This window comes from Aplidium turbinatum, chromosome 18 (genome assembly GCF_918807975.1).
Source record: "Aplidium turbinatum chromosome 18, kaAplTurb1.1, whole genome shotgun sequence".
Classification (NCBI taxonomy): domain Eukaryota; kingdom Metazoa; phylum Chordata; class Ascidiacea; order Aplousobranchia; family Polyclinidae; genus Aplidium; species Aplidium turbinatum.
In genome coordinates, this window is record NC_137489.1 from 12,475,451 (window position 1) to 12,493,153 (window position 17,703).

A 17,703-nucleotide genomic window follows, 5' to 3' on the forward strand; every position below is an offset into this window, starting at 1 on the left:
AACTTGGCTTCGAAGAGAGTAGTTATCCAAAGAAAACTTTCACCTTCGAAGTAACCGCAAAAGTTGTTTTTTAAGGCGGCAAGGTGCTGGCATATTTCGACTTCAAGGTCAGAAATCTCGTTGCGACTTCTATTGACTTTCCAATCATCAAATGTTGGAAAATTTGCGTAAATTCCTTTTTGAACTCTTCTCTACTCCACAGATCTAATTTTGTCTGAAAGCCCTGAATTTTATCATGTAGGCTACATATAGGATGGTAACAATTGTTACTTGCATTTGCAGATTGAGCTGATTCAAACTTGAAAAAATGTCTGTCAAGTAAGCCAATGCACCAATAAATTTGTTGTTGCCAAAATGCTTACTCAACGGGGATTTGCGTTTTCTAAGATAAAATTTCGATTTCACCATGTAGTTCGAAAACTCGAGACAACGCAAGACCCTCAGAGAGCCAACGAACTTCAGTGTGATAAAGGAGAACAATTTGAATCAAGTGCAACACTACTAGTTTTTTATTAACTGAAAAAATGAAGTTTGTTTTAATTTATGATTCAGTAAATTTACCCCCTTGGTAGGTGAAATTTACCCCCAGGGGGTAAATGTACCCCCGGTTAAGAACCCCTGGTCTAATTCATTGGTGTTTAGTATTTCCCCAAATGTCGCTCCAGGATATTTGATCAGTGTCCACCCGGGAAGAACATATGTTCCAGTTATGAAAAACTATGTAGGCCTAGTTGATTCGATTCAATTCTCAGTTCGTCGTCGTCTGAGCTTCTGGGGCCGAGGGTCTATCCTTTTACCACCCCAGATTCACGATGTTCCCGGACTACACTGGAAGGCTGCTAGAGAGCAGCCAGTCTTTAGTTTCATCATCCATGACGCGCAGACCTTCCACTCCGTTAGGTGGCTTGAAGATGGTACAGTCATTGATGATGTGGTCTGCGGTCTGTTCCTCGGCACCACATTCACAGGAGGAGGAAGAAGCCATTCCCCATTGGTGCATGGTTGAGCGGAAAAGGCCGACGCCCGTACGGAGACGGTTGAGGCGCACCCACGCCTGTCTCTGTAGTGTCAGGCCGATTGGGCGTGTGTCGACGTCGGGGATGAATGAATGGAGTCTGGTGGTGCTTGACCTCCATTCAGAATTCCATTTATGGTCCGCCCAAGTAGCCGCAGAGATGTCTTGTTCATCAGCTTCGTTGATCAGAAGCCGAGCGGCTGGCACGAATGGGTGTCTTGATTTCAGTCGGCGGGGGTGCCCGTTTGGGAAGGCAGAGATCTTGTGGTGGAGAAGATGATTAGGCCCCAGTGCCCGTCGACCGAGGGACAGAGTGGCTTCTTCGCGACGAAGCTCAGCAGGTTGGATGCCAGCGAGAATGGGGAGATTGTCCAATGGTGTGGGACGCAGGCATCCGGTCACTGTGCGCAGGGCGCTGTTTATGGCAGTGTCGATGTTGTGGCAGTGAGCACTGCGGCACCAGACAGGTGCACAGTACTCTGCTGAAGAGTAGACAAGGGCTAAGGCTGCTATTCGCAAAGTGTCAGCCCTCGCCCCCCAGCTAGAGCCTGCCAGGCGCTTCAGTAATGCAGCGCAGGATGTCAGTTTCTTGCGCAGTGACACCAAATGGTGGCGGTATGTGAGCGATCTGTCTAGTGTCACCCCAAGGTACCTTGGCTCGGGGCAGAAGGACAGAGGTTTTCCGTTGTTGTGGACATGTAGCTCACGATCAGCTTCCCGATTGTGTAGGTGGAAAGCTGCCGCCACAGTTTTGGTTTCGTTGAGTTTCAGTCGCCAGTTCTGGAGATAAGCTGAGATGGTTTGCATGTCCTGGCTCAAGGTGTCTTCTAGATTCAGGTTCAGGACCAAGATGGAAAAAAAATTGATTTAAACGGTGAACGGGTTACACTTTATATCGATTGACAACCTGAAAAAAACCATTCGGATAATAAATGATTAGTCAAAGAAACAGAAGATTCAAAAAAAGAAAAATCATTAGTGGAAATTTGCTTTAAAATGTTTATGATAAGGTCAAGAATGTCCTCTGTTTTGGAAATACAATAATCAACAGAAATTCATCTTATTTGATGAAGAAAAAACTTGTCGTTTCTCTAGCAATTGCCGGGGGTCAACTACAACGCATCAAATACTCAACGACAGATCAAGAGCGATTATTTCAAACCTTATTTCTCGATCAGTTTTCAGGAGACTTTGAGAGACAAAAAAAGTTTAATATAAAAGACATTGAAAATAGTAAACGACGTACTTAAAATTTCAGAAGAAAACCCGGAAGATGACTCAATCCAAGAATATGAATACATCGAGTATCTTCCGAGGGATGTTGACGTGAATAAATATAACCAAACATTTGGAACTAAAGATGATGATGTTTTTTTGTTGCCTCACAAAGCTGTGTTAAAAATCCATTGAAAACTCTAAACTAATGCTGGTGCTGATTACGTTGAAAACGATGCGGTGTCGTTGGTCAATAACGGGTGGTCTCTGTTTCAGTCTGCTCAATATTTAGTCAACAATCAAATCATTGAAGACGTTAATAACAATCTCCCACAGGCTAGTACAATTGTTATGTTTTCAGACGATTACAGTAGATCAACTGCCTCAAATATGCTTTGGTATCGAGACACTGGGAACGCTGCTTCAAGTCTCATTCAAAACTTAGGTGGCGTCTCAGACGATGCAAACCCAGCTGCTGTAAGAGATGGTGTTAGAGCGATAATTGAAAAAATCAACCAGAATGCAATTGCAAACCGAGGTTTCACTGCAAGACAAAAGATTACGACAGGTGACAAGCAAGCCCAACTGCTCCTCCCACTTTCACAGATTTTCGGATTTTGTAGAGATATTGACAAAGTTTTTCGAGGGGTCAAACACACATTAAATTTAAGAAGAAGCCTGGCCTCCAATGCAATCGTTAAAGCATTGGGGGTCGCAGATGGAAAGTTCAACATCAGTCACATGAGTCTTTGGATGCCAAAAGTGGTTCCGAATTATCCAATTGCAAACTGAACTCGACAAACATCTACTCCAAGGTCATCTTAAGAATCTACATTTCGAACAAATCAGGTTTTATCAAAAGCAATTTCAAGCAACCCAAACTAACCCAATGTGGAGAATTACAACTCAGTCAGGGTCTGAACTACCTCGACACATTTTTGTTGCATTTCAATCATCAGAACGAGATGAAAACTAAAACATGAACAATATGGTCTTTGACAATACAGACGTGAGAAGAATCAGTTGTCGAATTAACTCTCCACAATACCCCAAACGTGAATTTGAATGCAACTTTAATCAAGGGAACAGAATCTACACAAGATCGTACATAACATAAGTTTCATGGATGCTGTAAATACAGTAAATACCAAGACACGGATACTGGATCACAACTAAGTGCGGAAGACTGGGCAGATTTGTATCCAATTGATCATTTTGACGTCTCCAAACACAAGGACCATTTAAAGAATTCACCTGCAGACATTGAGTTAAAATTCACTCTTGGAGGAAACTTTCGAAACCTACCAAACGACGCTGATTGTTCTTTCAACGTCCACGCTGTCATTTTATCCGATCGACAATTAGTGCTTTCAGGGTTCTCTGGGAGAATGAATATAATTGTTAAAAAAAAATTAATTGTGTAAAATAATGGACATGTACGAATCACATGCTGTGAATTTGACAGAAAATCATAATCAAAAGGTTAAGAACGCTTATCAAGAGAAAACAGGTGTGGACTTGAAGTTGACTTACATGCAACTCACCGGAGCCAGAGAAAACTTGGGCTTGACGAAAACACAAGTAAAACAGATAAACACCGCGAAAACAAGAAGAACCGGAGTAACAATTAAATTAACCAAATCACAGGTTTAAGCTCAAAAGCAAGGTAGATTTCTTGAAACTCTACTCGCTACCTTAGACGGAACAATTATACCTAGTCTTCACGAGAAAGAATTAAGATAACCAGGAACCGGGTCTGGGACTGCATATTACTTTCCAAAACTAATTCATGGATCTGGTCTTATCTTGGGGAAAAACTCTCCGTTCAAGAACATACCAATTCTTGGTTTGATTTTATGAGTAATAATTTTCTCGTGTATGTATTAAAGGTCAAGATGTGCTGTTTAAAATTTGATTTGAATTTGTCAGAAAATCAGAAAAGAAAAATTGTCTCTGCTGGGAAAAAGAAATCAGAGGTCTCCATGCGATTGTCTTCTGCAAGTCTACGTGGTCCAACAAATGCAGCACTTTTGCTAACAAAGAGACAGATCAACAAAATTGAGAAAGCAAAACAACAAAACCGAGGTGTGGACTTGCATATTTCGAAAACTCTGATGCAAAAACACGCAGATGGGATTTTCAGTGCTCTAGAAGATTGATGAAAAAACAACTAAATTTTAGAGGTGTGTTTTTTAAAGACATGCTTCCAGAAAGAATTAAAAATGACGAATCGATGATAATTAATTTGCAAGATTACTTTGCAGGACCGGAAAACCATTGGGTTTCTGTATTGAACGAACCAATTTCAGGTTGTGTTGAATATTTTGATTCATTTGGACTTGTTCCCTCGATTGAAATTGTTGATTATATGAAAACTTCCAGAAGAAAAATTCCGATTTTCAATGACTCACAAATTCAGAACATGAGTTCAATTATTGCGTGTGTGTATTATTGTATCTATCATATATCATAACGGAATAAAGGAAGACTTCTTGATGAAATTTAAAAGATTTTCATGACAACCCGAGTGAATTCAATGAAATGTTTATTCAATATTTTAAAGAGGAGCTGATGTGATGAGAAAAGAAATGTTTTTTTCCATATTAAACAAACTGATATAGAAACCTATTGCGTCAAAGTAAGAAAGAAGACTAAATGCGTTACAGGAAGTGAGCATATTGAAAAAACAAAAGGGTGTCGACTGATGTTAAAAAGTGTTTGTGCTAACTGTGGAACAACGAAAACAAGTTTTGTTTCCAATAACAAAAGAGGTGGATTACTTGATATTCACTCACTGATCGGAAAACTACCAAGACTAAAAGGAGGCTTCACCTTACCAAGTCACAAATACACAGGCCCTTTCAATCCTTTAGATCAGGGGTGGGGAACCTGCGGCCCGCGGGCCGAATGCGGCCCGCGTGACTGTTCCATGTGGCCCGCGTCAAAATTTCTTTACCCAAAATATATTGAAACAACAGCTCAAAAAAGAGTAGGCTCTGCATTCTCGGTATATTGCGAATGGCCTCCTATGACTAATTAATCCATCATAGAAGGCCATTTGTAACAACAATGTGTACGTCACAATGTGACCAGTGATTGTTAATCGGTCAGTTATGCCATTCGTGAAAAGTGTTTTGAGTAGCCTACTTCTCAAATTAGCAAAATTTTACGTTGTATAATAGCTTCTGGAAAGAAAAGAAAGATTGGTGATCAAAGGCAGAATGTTCCAGAAAGATTGGTCAAAAACAAAAGCGTGGAGATGCAGTTAAGAGTTGCAACATCTTCCGCGTCAGCAGACATCAAACAACTCACCAAATATAAAAACTTTCAGCCATCCCACTAGCTGTGAAAGTGAAATAAATCATTGTCTACTTCGCTGCATTTTTTATCTGTAAATAAAATTCCGAAATTTTTAGTGGCCCGCCTGTGTTATTTCTCATTTTATGTGGCCCGCAATACTAAAAAGGTTCCCCACCCCTGCTTTAGATTAACACTCTCTGGTCAAGAACCGTTTAATCAAGTTGATGCAATCGCTTTGAAACATGACATATGCTATCGGGATAATAACAACAAAGCTAGAAAGTTGAAATGTGGCAAATCCATGCCGAACAGCTTGTCCAAGACAAAAACAAAAGGAATCAGGGAGTCATTCGATAATAATCTGGTTCAAGGAGCAATTGGAACAAAATACAAATTAGGTTTGGGGGTAAAAAAGGAGGGTCTACTAGCTGAAGAGTTGCATAAACCAATAAGACGAAAATTTAATTGACGACAGGTATTTTTTCAAAAGAAGTTGATGAAATTTGAGCTGCAGATTTAATTGAAATACAAAAATTTTCCAAGTGGGGCAATGGTGTGTGGTACCGTACGTGTTGATGGTAATTGATGTGTTTTCTAAATTTGGTTTTATTGAAACGCTAAAAGACAAAAAGGGTGAAACAGTCGCAAAAGCTTTTCAGAGTATTTTTAAACAATCTGGGAGAAGACCAAAATGGTATGGGTTGATAAAAGGAAAGAATTTTTCAATCAACATGTGAAGAAAGCTGAAATAAAAATGTACATAACAGAAAACGAAGAGAAATCATCTGTGGTTGAAAGATGGAATCGAACGATAAAGGAAAAAATGTGGAAGCAAAACATGGAAACAAGATCATCACGGTTTGTTGAATGGCTTCCTGATTTGTTAGAAAAGTACAACAAAAAGCATTCTTCCATGAAAATGACACCGGCTGAAGCAAGTTTAAAAAAGAACTCTGGTGATGTTGCTTACAATTTATATGAGGACCGATTACCACTCGGAAAACCAAAATTTAACGTAGTTGACTTTGTTAGAATAAGCAAATACAAAAGGAAGGTTTTCGACAAAGGCTATACACCTAATTGGACCGAAGAAGTTTTTTAAATTGTTGAAGACAAGCCCAGTTACGTTTAAGATTGAAGACTTGAGTGGCAAACCAATTCATGGATCGTTTTATGAACATAGGTTTTTAAAGAAAGTCAAACGTATAAATAAAACAAAATGACTAGAGGTCGACCAATCAAATATACAATTGTCAATGTATGATACAAAACGTGAACGATACAATGCTGCAATACGGACATACATGGAAGGAAAAGATTTTCCTTGTGAAATGTGTGATAGAACTTACAGCGTTGGAAGCAAATCTCAACATCTAGCTTCGAAAAAACATAATGAGAAACAAATCAGCGAGCGCTAATGAGATCGAATTACATAACGCTCTGAAGGTATGTAAACCAATCGACGTGTTACACATTTCTTATCAACACGAGGATTTTTTCCAAAACTGTCTGGGGAAGCACCATGGCGTTACCCAAAGTATTTCCTGTTTTGTGTATCTGGGTCATGTGACTTCTAAATTATTTCTCACAACATTTTAAGTCATTCCTGAAATTATAGGCTTTTCACAACATTTTAAGTCATAATTTTAAAATGCGCTGGAATTCCTACTTTTCTACTACCAACCATTTACCGATGGAAAATGGCCTCTTCTTGTTTTTGTAAATGTTATGGTGAGAAACAGACCGCATACCACATCATCAACGATTGTACCATTTTTAAGTCACCCAATGAAGTGGAAAGTTTGCGAGTCTTTGATGATGAAACCAGAGACTGGCTACTCTAGACTCTAGCAACCTTCCAGTGTAGTCTAGTCCGCAAACATCGTGAATCTAGGATAGTAAAAGGATCGACCCTCGGCCCCAGAGGCTCACGCACAACAAAAAAATTCTCTGTCCAAGTCCACTTTGACCAACCACCTCCACGTTTTCCTGGACTTTGTAGATTGTATGCCAACGTCACTGCTGGATCTTTCCACACGTTCATACCAGCGGAGTTTTTTTCCCAAAAATAAGATCTATGTCAGCAAGACTCAATCGATCCAGCAACACATGTTTAGGTTTTTGGGCCTGACATCGCATATTGGTATAATCATTGCTATCATTGCGTTATGAACAATGTATACCTGTAATTTGGGATTATTCGAAGCCGGACCTCAGTGGCGTAGAGCATGATACTCTGCACACAAAGTGTCATACACTATCCCAAGCCTCTTGCAAGACAGGTGGTGTGATCTTCGATTCGGCAACGCAGTTCTTTAAAGGCATTCCAAGCCGGTTGTGTCATCGCATTATGCAGCTGCAGAAAGGAGCCTACCTCTCAACGTCTCAATGAGCATTTGTTTGCCTTCTTCCATTGATCAGGCGGGCTGTTACTAAATATCAACAGCATCTAAAGTCAAGGTCTTCCGACAAGTAATCTAATTGACTGCATTTCTTTTGTAGCCTACCCGGTGCCGGCAATCGTTGCAGCACATACTGTCTTTGCCTATACATACGTGCAACAAACAGCGCAAGAAAATTTCCTGAATCTTATTTGGTTAGGAAACATGTATTTTACAAGATGGCCTGTCATGACTGCCATCCCAACTCAAACTGTTAAGGCATTTTCGGTTTTCCTCAGAGTTTCTTTGCAGCCCAACCAAGAGCTACTAACCAAGAGCTATTCTCAGACGCTCCAATACAGACCAGCACCTTCTCCTAACAGATATTGTACAGACAGATAAAGGATGCTGGATTATGGGAAAGTATATAACTGAGTAGTTATTTGCAGTAGGTTTTTTTGAGATAATTTGTTTTGTGTTATTTAAGATCTTAATTTCTTTTTAGAAGAGTCAATATATGAATGTTCAGAATTATCAGAATTGAAAAACACATAAATTTTTTTAATGGTACGGTATTTATGTAAACTCCAGTAGGTATTTAGGCAGGTCTATAGGTCTTATTCATACAAATCACATTTACGTTCACCAGCTTTTTAAAGGTTGAACTGCATGTTTGTTGGGTTCATTTCACACTGTTGTATTCTACTCTCTGCAGAGCGGTTTCTCCATTAGTAGAGAAAACTCACTACTTGGTCGTTATGGTTATATACGTATATGTCTTAGTCATCACAATAAAGTTTTCTTGTTCACGATAATTAAGCTTTGCCTTATAATTTTGTTGTGTTTGATTCTGTAACAGGTGAACACACTACATGCTTTAAATGTCATGTCAACAGAACAAACAGGAATTGATGAAATTCCAATTGAAAACATTTTTGAAAGGTACGTTTAATACTAACGTTAGCTATAAATAGCCAATTTTAAGCCAACGTGCTGCTTATGCGAATATGGTTTGATTTGTATGCAAAAATTAAAAAATAGTTTTGAAGCAATATCTGAACTTAGCTGCTTTTAAATTATTTAATATTTTAACTGCTAGGTTCACTAAATGTAAGTTTTTTTTTTATTTATCTGAAAAGTGTACTTTATCAGATCACTAGAGATTGGTGACAGCAGCATACTCACCAACGAAGGCCGAAGCATTTCTTCGCTTCACGCTGTGAACCATGAAGGTGACATAAGTGGAGCTTCTTCACTTCAAGCAACTAATGTTAAAGTTCCAGGTACCGTAGATACAAAAAGATAGTATCAGTATTTAGTATCAGTATTAGTATTAGTAGATACAAAAAATATTCAATCAGTATTTGTTTCTAAACGAAAAGGAGGTTTGTTACTCAAACTTTTGATTACAAAACAAATAAAGAAATAATTGATCCATGGAGTCTTACAAAACCGCATTACCAGTTTTTTAAGTGATCAAAGAAGTTGTGCTTTGTGACATACTGCATTAGCGCTATTTTTGGTTTGTTATGGTTTGAATGGATTTTTCTCTTAAGGGCGATGCAAAGGTTTCATTCAATTCTTGAATAATCCAAAAAGAAAAACCAGAAAATCGTGTTAACATTACCATGATTTACATAATGTTTACTGACTGGAAGGTCTATCTACTGAACTGTACAATGACTAAATTACCCTATTCTTGACAAACCGATAATCGACAATAGTAATTGAGTTGAATCACATTGTTCTAGGTCTGCAGAATTACGAATAAATCCGCAAAAAAAGCTGGAATATTTTGAATTATTTTTTGGTTTTTGCTTGAATAGTGCTATTCAACTCAAGTAATTTTGGTTGAAAATTTATTTATGGTACAATAAAATTACTCCTCTCCCAATCCAAAATGGTAATTACAAATGTAACAATAATATGCATGCACGTTGTGGTTTTTAATAATTTGTACGCCACCGCATTGTGCTATTCGCACAGTTAGTGTTACTTCAGCGCTAAAATGAATCACAGGAAGTTTGTGCAGCGGCCTTACGCACTTGCAACTCAATAACTGGCAGTAACAACAAGAACACCTGGAGTTGATTTTTTTGTAACTGCTTACTTGCAAGCAAGGAAAGCAGGCTACTAATAAGCAAAAAAGGCAGAGCAAAGTTCAATTCTTTGTGTGTTTTTAACTAATTGTACCAGTTTTGATTTGGTAAAAGGTAAGTCGTAGTTAGGTAGGCTAAGTTTACTTTGTTTCAACCTCTTGAATCTAGATAAGTATATGTAAAAATATTGCATAATTTTTTGTAAATGCTTGTATGAGATTTCTTTAATTTCGAAACACTGTTGATTCAGCGCAAACTACATTTGCTTACATTTAATTATTGCCGGTTACGTTGTTTGTTTCCACATATTCAGTGCATACTATCTGTAATGCTTCTGCCTTATGAATATTACGACTACAAAACTTTGTACTCGTAGCCTGTTAGTCTTTGCATGTAATAGTTGCCAGTATTTGTGTAGCTACTGTCATCTTGTGTTATATTCTGTGACACCTAAGGATTTTGATATCTTTTACATCTGTTTTAAATCGTGTAGTTGTACACTTTGCAGCTTTACACTTCAGTCATGTACACTTTGTCGTAATGTGTTTGGAATATACCAACAATAATAAAATTCATCTTCTGAAGCGTCGCTGTGTTGTTCATCTTACCAAAGGTTTTTAATATTTCAAGCTTTCGACACAGTCGATTGCACTATAGAAACCGCAAGTATGTAATTTTCGAGTCTTTTTATTGCAGTTGTTAAAAAGCTATATCCGTAATCGGCAACACGGTCGTTAATAAAACTTTTCGTACTCAAGGCAGGTTAGTCTATCACAAGGATCAACACTAGGACCTCTCCTTTATTACTAAATTTAACTAAGCTTTTTACACATGACACTCACATTACGATTAGTGACAAATGTGAAATTAATTTGTAACACAATGCAAACACTGAACTGCAGAAAGTTTACAACTGGATGAAGTTTAATAGGTTATAACATTTAAAAAAAATTGACTACATGCTCTAATTACAAACAAAAACAGACAAAAATTAAACATTAACACTGGTATCACCCACATGAAATAAAAAGATCAAACAAAATGTCTCACAAAAAATGCTCAATGCCAAGCAAAAACGCCAAGCAGAGCAAATTGCATCACATGTCATACGGTTATTAATTACTTTCTAAAACCTTACTAGAAGGTCCTTATTCAAATAGATTCTATTTGAATAATTACTTTGTGATGATCTCCCTTTTAGGTTGAAACAAGCTGTAGAGGTTTTAGAAAGTAATGACTATATCTGATGTAAATGAACATTCATATATATTAAATACACTAAAAAACTTGACCAGAACGATGAGGTCTTATGAGGTAACAATATCGTACTTTGTCAAAGTTACTGGTCAAAACAAACCGGCTGTAAACAAAACATTGAGAAATTACTAATTTACAAAGAGAAATTATTAATTGTTTATTTTTCAAAATAAACATCTTAATACTAAAATACCTGTAAAATACATATGCAACATTGAAACAAAAAGTAAAAAACAATGAAAACTATCAATACTACAAAAAAGTGCTCAATGCTAAGCAAAAAAGCAAAGCAGAGCAAATTAAATCAAATATAGTTATTACTATCTGAAGCCTTTACAAATTGTTTCACCTAACGGATCATCAGAAGGTCTTATTCATTATTATATTCATTATTATTGGTCTTATGCAACATTGAAACAAAAAGTATGTGTAAAATATATACGAATCAGTATCCTGCTACGTGAGCTTTCGTTACAAACAGTTCATGCATTCATCAGCATAACAAAAGAAGCCCATCAGACAAGCAGCGACTATTTTATAAACAGACCAAACATAGAATTTGACAACAACAAAAATCATGCAGGTACTGTGATCAATGGTCTGATCAGAGGTACTAAGCAACTTGAACAAACTATAACATTATTATTTGAAAATTTAATAATTAGGATCATTATTTTTAAGAGATCAAAATGTTAATATTACAAAGTTACAGTGGATTGTAACTGATATGTTATGGAAATTTATTTGTCGGTGTCACATACAGTAGGGTGCATCATCTCCCCCTTATTTTTTAAATCAAAGTTGTGCCATTGATAAATGGTGTCCATTTTAGGTCAGATTCAGCCAAAAAAATTATGGGGGTTGTGGGACCTCCCCTACCACCACCTCCGCAACCCCCCAAATCCGCTTCACTAAAATCGCAATAACTCAAAAACCAAACAAGATAGACAAATGGTGTTTGGTATCAACATCATCGCAACTACTTGATTTAATTCAAATCTGCCAAAAAATTTGCAGTTTGATGTGAATTTTAATTTTCGATTTTGTGACAGGGTTTGTATGTTCATGCATAATACAAAAAGATTTGAAAATCAATCAATTTTTGAAATATCATTTGCTATAAAATATCTGATTTTGTGATAACTGGCCTAATAAAGTTAGTTCATAGCCAATTTGTATTATTTTAATGTTGTTACACAAGTTTTTGCATTATTTCTATCTTGGTGTAAAGCAAGCCTGCTGTTATTTGCTGCCATACCCAGTTTCCAATTGAACAGATACACATACACAACACACACTGATAGAGTGAAATATATCAACACATCAAAAACACGTTTCTGTCTTAGTACAATGTGAGGAATACATGTGCATGCTTGCTTATCAGGAGATTCTCTTGGAATAAAAAAAGTGTACAAAAATGAATGGTAGAAACCATATAATGTAATGAATAATGATGTATTGCTCACTTGGTAAGACAATTGATAAATCTACCATATCTTATGTGAGCGGCTTTTTCCTTAAGTTTGGCCTATTGGATCTGCTTTTCTCCACCACTTGAAGTGTATTCTCAAAGCGTTTTGGTATTTTAGCTGATGGTTGGAAGTCTGTGGCCAACTTAACTCCTCTCTCTGAGCAGTCATTAACAACAGTAATTAATGCTGATTTTTTTCTTCCAGTTAAATACTGTTTATCTTTTGGCCACTCTTTAACATCTCTTTTAAAAAAATCTGTTTCCAACTTTAACAGTTTAAAAAGTACCATGAATCTTCTCCTATCAAGTCTGCCAGGGAAGATTTTTCATCAACCAGCATTGGAAATGTTGGCTTTCCATTACCTTGTCTCTTTTGAGGGACTGATGGAGCTGATTCCTTAACTTTTAACAGAGCTTGAGCAATTTCCCATTTCTCTTCATCCTTAACGTGGTCATCAAACAGGGAAAGTGGGACCATCTCTTCAGTCAAGTACCACAAATGTAAATGGAGCTTTTTTAATGCACTTGACGCTGCTATTGCATCAGTCTGTTTGTATTGATGCAATGTTTTTATCATTGCTAGGTCAGCCTTTGGAGCAGATATTGCAGAACCACAACGAAACCACCAAGGAATGTACACATACAAAAGATACATTGCATATCTTTTCACCTTTTTAGTGTCCTTGGGTTGTAAAATCAAGCATTTTCTGGCATTATTTGGATCCATCACTTTTTCCGCCTCCATAGATAGCAATGAAAGCTTTATTGCATAAATCACTTTAGCCATCCATCGAGCTTTATGAATTGCACCTGTTTTTTTTAAATTGAATGGCTTGTGTGGGAGGGGTGCTTGAAAACTAAAAAGAAGTAGTTGTAAAAGCTCTTCATAGTCCGCCCTAGGGATATCACTGCTATCATTTTTTGTCAGCAGTTGAGTAGCAAGGTTTGTAGCATCTTTTCTTTGTTTATTTAGGAAATCCATTCCACTGGTTGAAATGTACTCGGCTTCACTGAAATAAGGAGGAAAAGATAAATTATCTTGAGAAACATGGCTAAAGAAACTTTGAAAGTTTTTAAATATGGTGATCTCTGGAGACTTGGATGTTTCAATTTGCAGTGCATCAAAAACACTGCCAGCCAATGTGCTTTCTGCAGGCACACCATAAGAGTGGTTTGCTTAACCGGTCTTGCAGTTCCACACAACCTCCTGACCACAGACCAGTGTTTGTAGATGTAGTGTCAAACACCATACTTATGGTCCCATCCATAGAGCACTTCCATTCACGTAACAAGTCACAAGCGAAGTCACTGATAATGCTACCAGCGTACTGCCCAACTTTGGGGCTGACGGATGGCACACCAAGAAGTTTTGTTTGATGACCTTCTGATACTAAAATAGGCATAACTTCAACCTTTTTGTATTTGTTGTTAAATTCTGGAATGAGTTTAGAATCCCAATGTATGTTATACAACAAGGGTGGTGTACAATTTTCCTTGATGGTTTCCACTATGTTAACATTTGTTTTTCGTTTGTATCGATCACAAGAAGCATATGACAGTGTAAATTTTGATAGTAACTGTGTGCCAGTCAATTCTTTCCCTGTGTATGTTGATTCCATTATGATGCTCTGTAGAAAAGCTGAAGCAGATGCTGGAGAAATACCGCACCTTGTCATAGACTAGTTTCAACAACTGAATTTCTTGACAGGATATCATAAGGCACCTCAAGCAGTGCACCAGTTTTTAACTTTCTCCTGTGAACCTCTGGTGCTGTGCTACAGCTGGGAACATCGTCCTCAGAGCTTGCACCATCAGTTGATGATGATGAGCATGGAATATTCTCTGATGGGACCATTTCAAACTCGAAATTTATTGAGAATGACTGGAATACTTTTGAGCAGTCTTAAATTTAACCAGCCAGATATCTACAAGCGACTGGAAAAGTCAACATGAAGATTGATTTTCATATTTTTCGTATTACACATGATCATACAAACCCTGTCACAAAATCGAAAATTAAAATTCACATAAAATTGCAAATTTTTTGGCAGATTTGAATTAAATCAAGTAGTTGCGATGATGTTACCAAACACCATTTGTCTATCTTGTTTGGTTTTTGAGTTATTGCAATTTTAGTGAAGCGGATTTGGGGGGTTGCGGAGGTGGTGGTAGGGGGGGTCCCACAACCCCCATAATTTTTTTGGCTGAATCTGACCTAAAATGGACACCATTTATCAATGGCACAACTTTGATTTAAAAAATAAGGGGGAGAAGATGCACCCTAACATACAGTCATAAACGTTTTGTCAGCGATTTGAGTAAGCCTAATGCCTGTTCATTTTATGTTATTCTGTGTTTATGTTATCTCAGCTACTGTGTGGAGGTTTTATTTTTAGTGCGTATTTTTCTGTGATATTTTGTTTGTAATTTATATGACCAAATTATCATGACTGTAGGGTAGCAATTGACGAGTATACCAAAATATTGTTGTCTCGTTGTAGTTAAGGTGTTGCGACCGTGCCATATTTTAAACTGATTGTCCTGCTTCGATAACATGCACGCTATAACGTCCGCGTCTTGTCCCTTCTACCTTTTTCTAGACTTCTGCTATGTTTGTCATATATTTTTGTTGTTGTTGTGATGGTCAGAAATAAAAACAAACTGAACTGAACTGTTGTCTCCCTGCAAGTATGAAAACATTGCGCAACTTCTGCAGTAATAATATGACTTTCGTATTTCAAACATGTACTGTTCCTGTTTCTGGCAAATAAATCATCCGCTGATTGATTAATTGATTGATGATTGTAGGTCTACTGAGGTTCATAGCTGATAGAGTTTCATTAAATTCAGCTCAGAAATAGGTTCTGATAGGCTTGACATCAGTGTCAGAATAGGGTATGTTATTTAATTCCACAATTTCACAGCACTTTAAATGAATTGCTTCAATTTCTGTCAAATACAGTCAATTGGTTTATGAGATTAGTGTGCTGTGATCAATTCTGCAAGTAGCAGCCAATCTTTTGCTGATTAAGTATTTGTTTTAAAATTTAATAAATAGTTTTAGACTTATTTTACAATAATTTATCTTATATAGTTTCTTGATATCCAGTTCAAGACGATGAATAAGACACTAATGATGCTCTACAGTAGTAGAGCGAAATGCAAATGCCATAAATAGGGCTCTGCTGATACTCCTTTCATTTTTAATAATAAAAAATACTGAGCTCATACATGTTACTGAGCTCATACATGTTTCATGATACATGTTACGCGTTTATTATATTCTTAAAATAGTTCCTAAACAACCTGAAGCGGCATCATCAAGCTCGAACAATCCACATATGGAAAGAGACACATCTCTTCCCGAAGGTGACAATCACAACATTTTATTTTGGCTGTGTTACACTATTGTCTTTTTTACAATGGTTGAAACTGGATGTAATGTTGTTTCAATTTTTGTTTGTCATACAGAGTTTTCAATAATCTAAACAAAGATTTTACATAAATGACTCGGTTTTTGCACACATCATCTCCAGTTTTAAATTCTGATTTGGCAAAGGAAACACAGTTAACAAAACATAGAATGAAAATATTTACTGAAAACAGTAAAGTGATAATAATAAGAAAAAATTAGAAAGAATATGGTTATCCAGACAACCACCTTATCTGGTCCATATCTTTACCAGATCTGGTCAAATCCGTGCACGATCTGATGAAGATACCTTACGTACCAGATAAAGTAGTTGTCCGAGTATGGATGGTAACAATCTGAAGCCAATACAAATACTTGGGACGCATCACCAAAGACCTCATTTATGATAAAAAAAAAACTCTTCTGCTTATATCAAGATATGCTCTTGCCAGAATAAATTAATATAAAAACAATTGTGAAATATATATTAGCTAAAACTAATTATCATTTTAAAACTTTAGTCATATTAATAGTTAGGTTACCCATACATGCAAAACTAATATTCAATAAAGACAACGGAAAAAGGTTACTGATATTAAACTATTGTGTTTCAAAACAAAAACTGAATGCAATTTGTGATCATTGAAATATAATGAATGTGTTCAATTAAAAGTCGCTATGATATTAAGATTTAAAGAACTCTTATTGTTACACATTATAAAAAATGTATGAATAATTTGAAGATTTAACATATATACAATTTAACTACATCTGAATGAAGTACAATGGTTTATTAACACTGTAAACAGGAAAAAACAAAAACTGCGCAGTACTTCTGACTAGCTCAAACTCAACGATATAGACTCTACGAGAATCAAAGGTAACTGCATCAAAAGGTGTTGAACAGATCACATGATGTGGTAGAAAGTTATTCCAGAAGAGGACATCTTATGATGTCGAAAACGTTCGATATTTAATTTGTTACGTAGTTTTGTGTTTCTGTAAATGTAATAAACTTGAATATGTTAAACTTGATAACGTTGCTCGGCTTCATGCCTATGGTTCAACTCATACTCATTGTTTCAAAAAAGGTTCAACAAATGTCTATTTCTTTTGGCAACTGTTCTGCATACTGTGTACTGTTTCAACAAATTGGGACAAAGTCACTCGAATGCATTCACTCACAATACAACGCTTATTTAAATTCGTAGTCCTTTTCAAACAAAACTACAAACTTTATTGCGCAACTCAAAACTGATTTAAAAAAAATATTCTAATGATCGTGTATGAATTATCATGGCTGCTATGGAACTATTTATTGGATATAGTTGTTACTTCCTGTACGCTGATTAACTCAACGAAGCTAACATAAGTTTTACCAGAAATCACTTTAGTTGTGTTGTATTTGCACATAATAATAGCAGTCGTCATCGTCGTCGTATGAGCGTAGTAGCAGTTGTAACTGCTTAACGAACGAGTGTAACAAAAGCGATTGAAATATCTCCACCATTCATCATCCAACAAAGCTTAACGATCTATCGGCGGTGACGTCA

At 36.7% G+C, this 17,703-nt stretch overlaps 1 protein-coding gene across 4 annotated transcripts in view; it reads left to right on the plus strand.

The window, feature by feature from the left end:
- The window catches only part of LOC145787988 (baculoviral IAP repeat-containing protein 2-like), a 44,325-nt gene that overhangs the window by 21,344 nt on the left and 5,278 nt on the right, over positions 1-17,703 (plus strand). For 2 of the 4 annotated variants that reach the window (XM_082599827.1, XM_082599828.1), the window contains exons 16-18: positions 8,771-8,853; positions 9,064-9,194; positions 16,033-16,107. In XM_082599827.1, coding sequence (XP_082455953.1) covers positions 8,771-8,853; positions 9,064-9,194; positions 16,033-16,107 — 289 coding nt within the window. Of the gene's footprint in view, positions 1-8,770; positions 8,854-9,063; positions 9,195-9,662; positions 10,723-16,032; positions 16,108-17,703 lie in introns of those variants that run through there. The other 2 variants (XM_082599830.1, XM_082599829.1) reach the window with 2 other exon arrangements.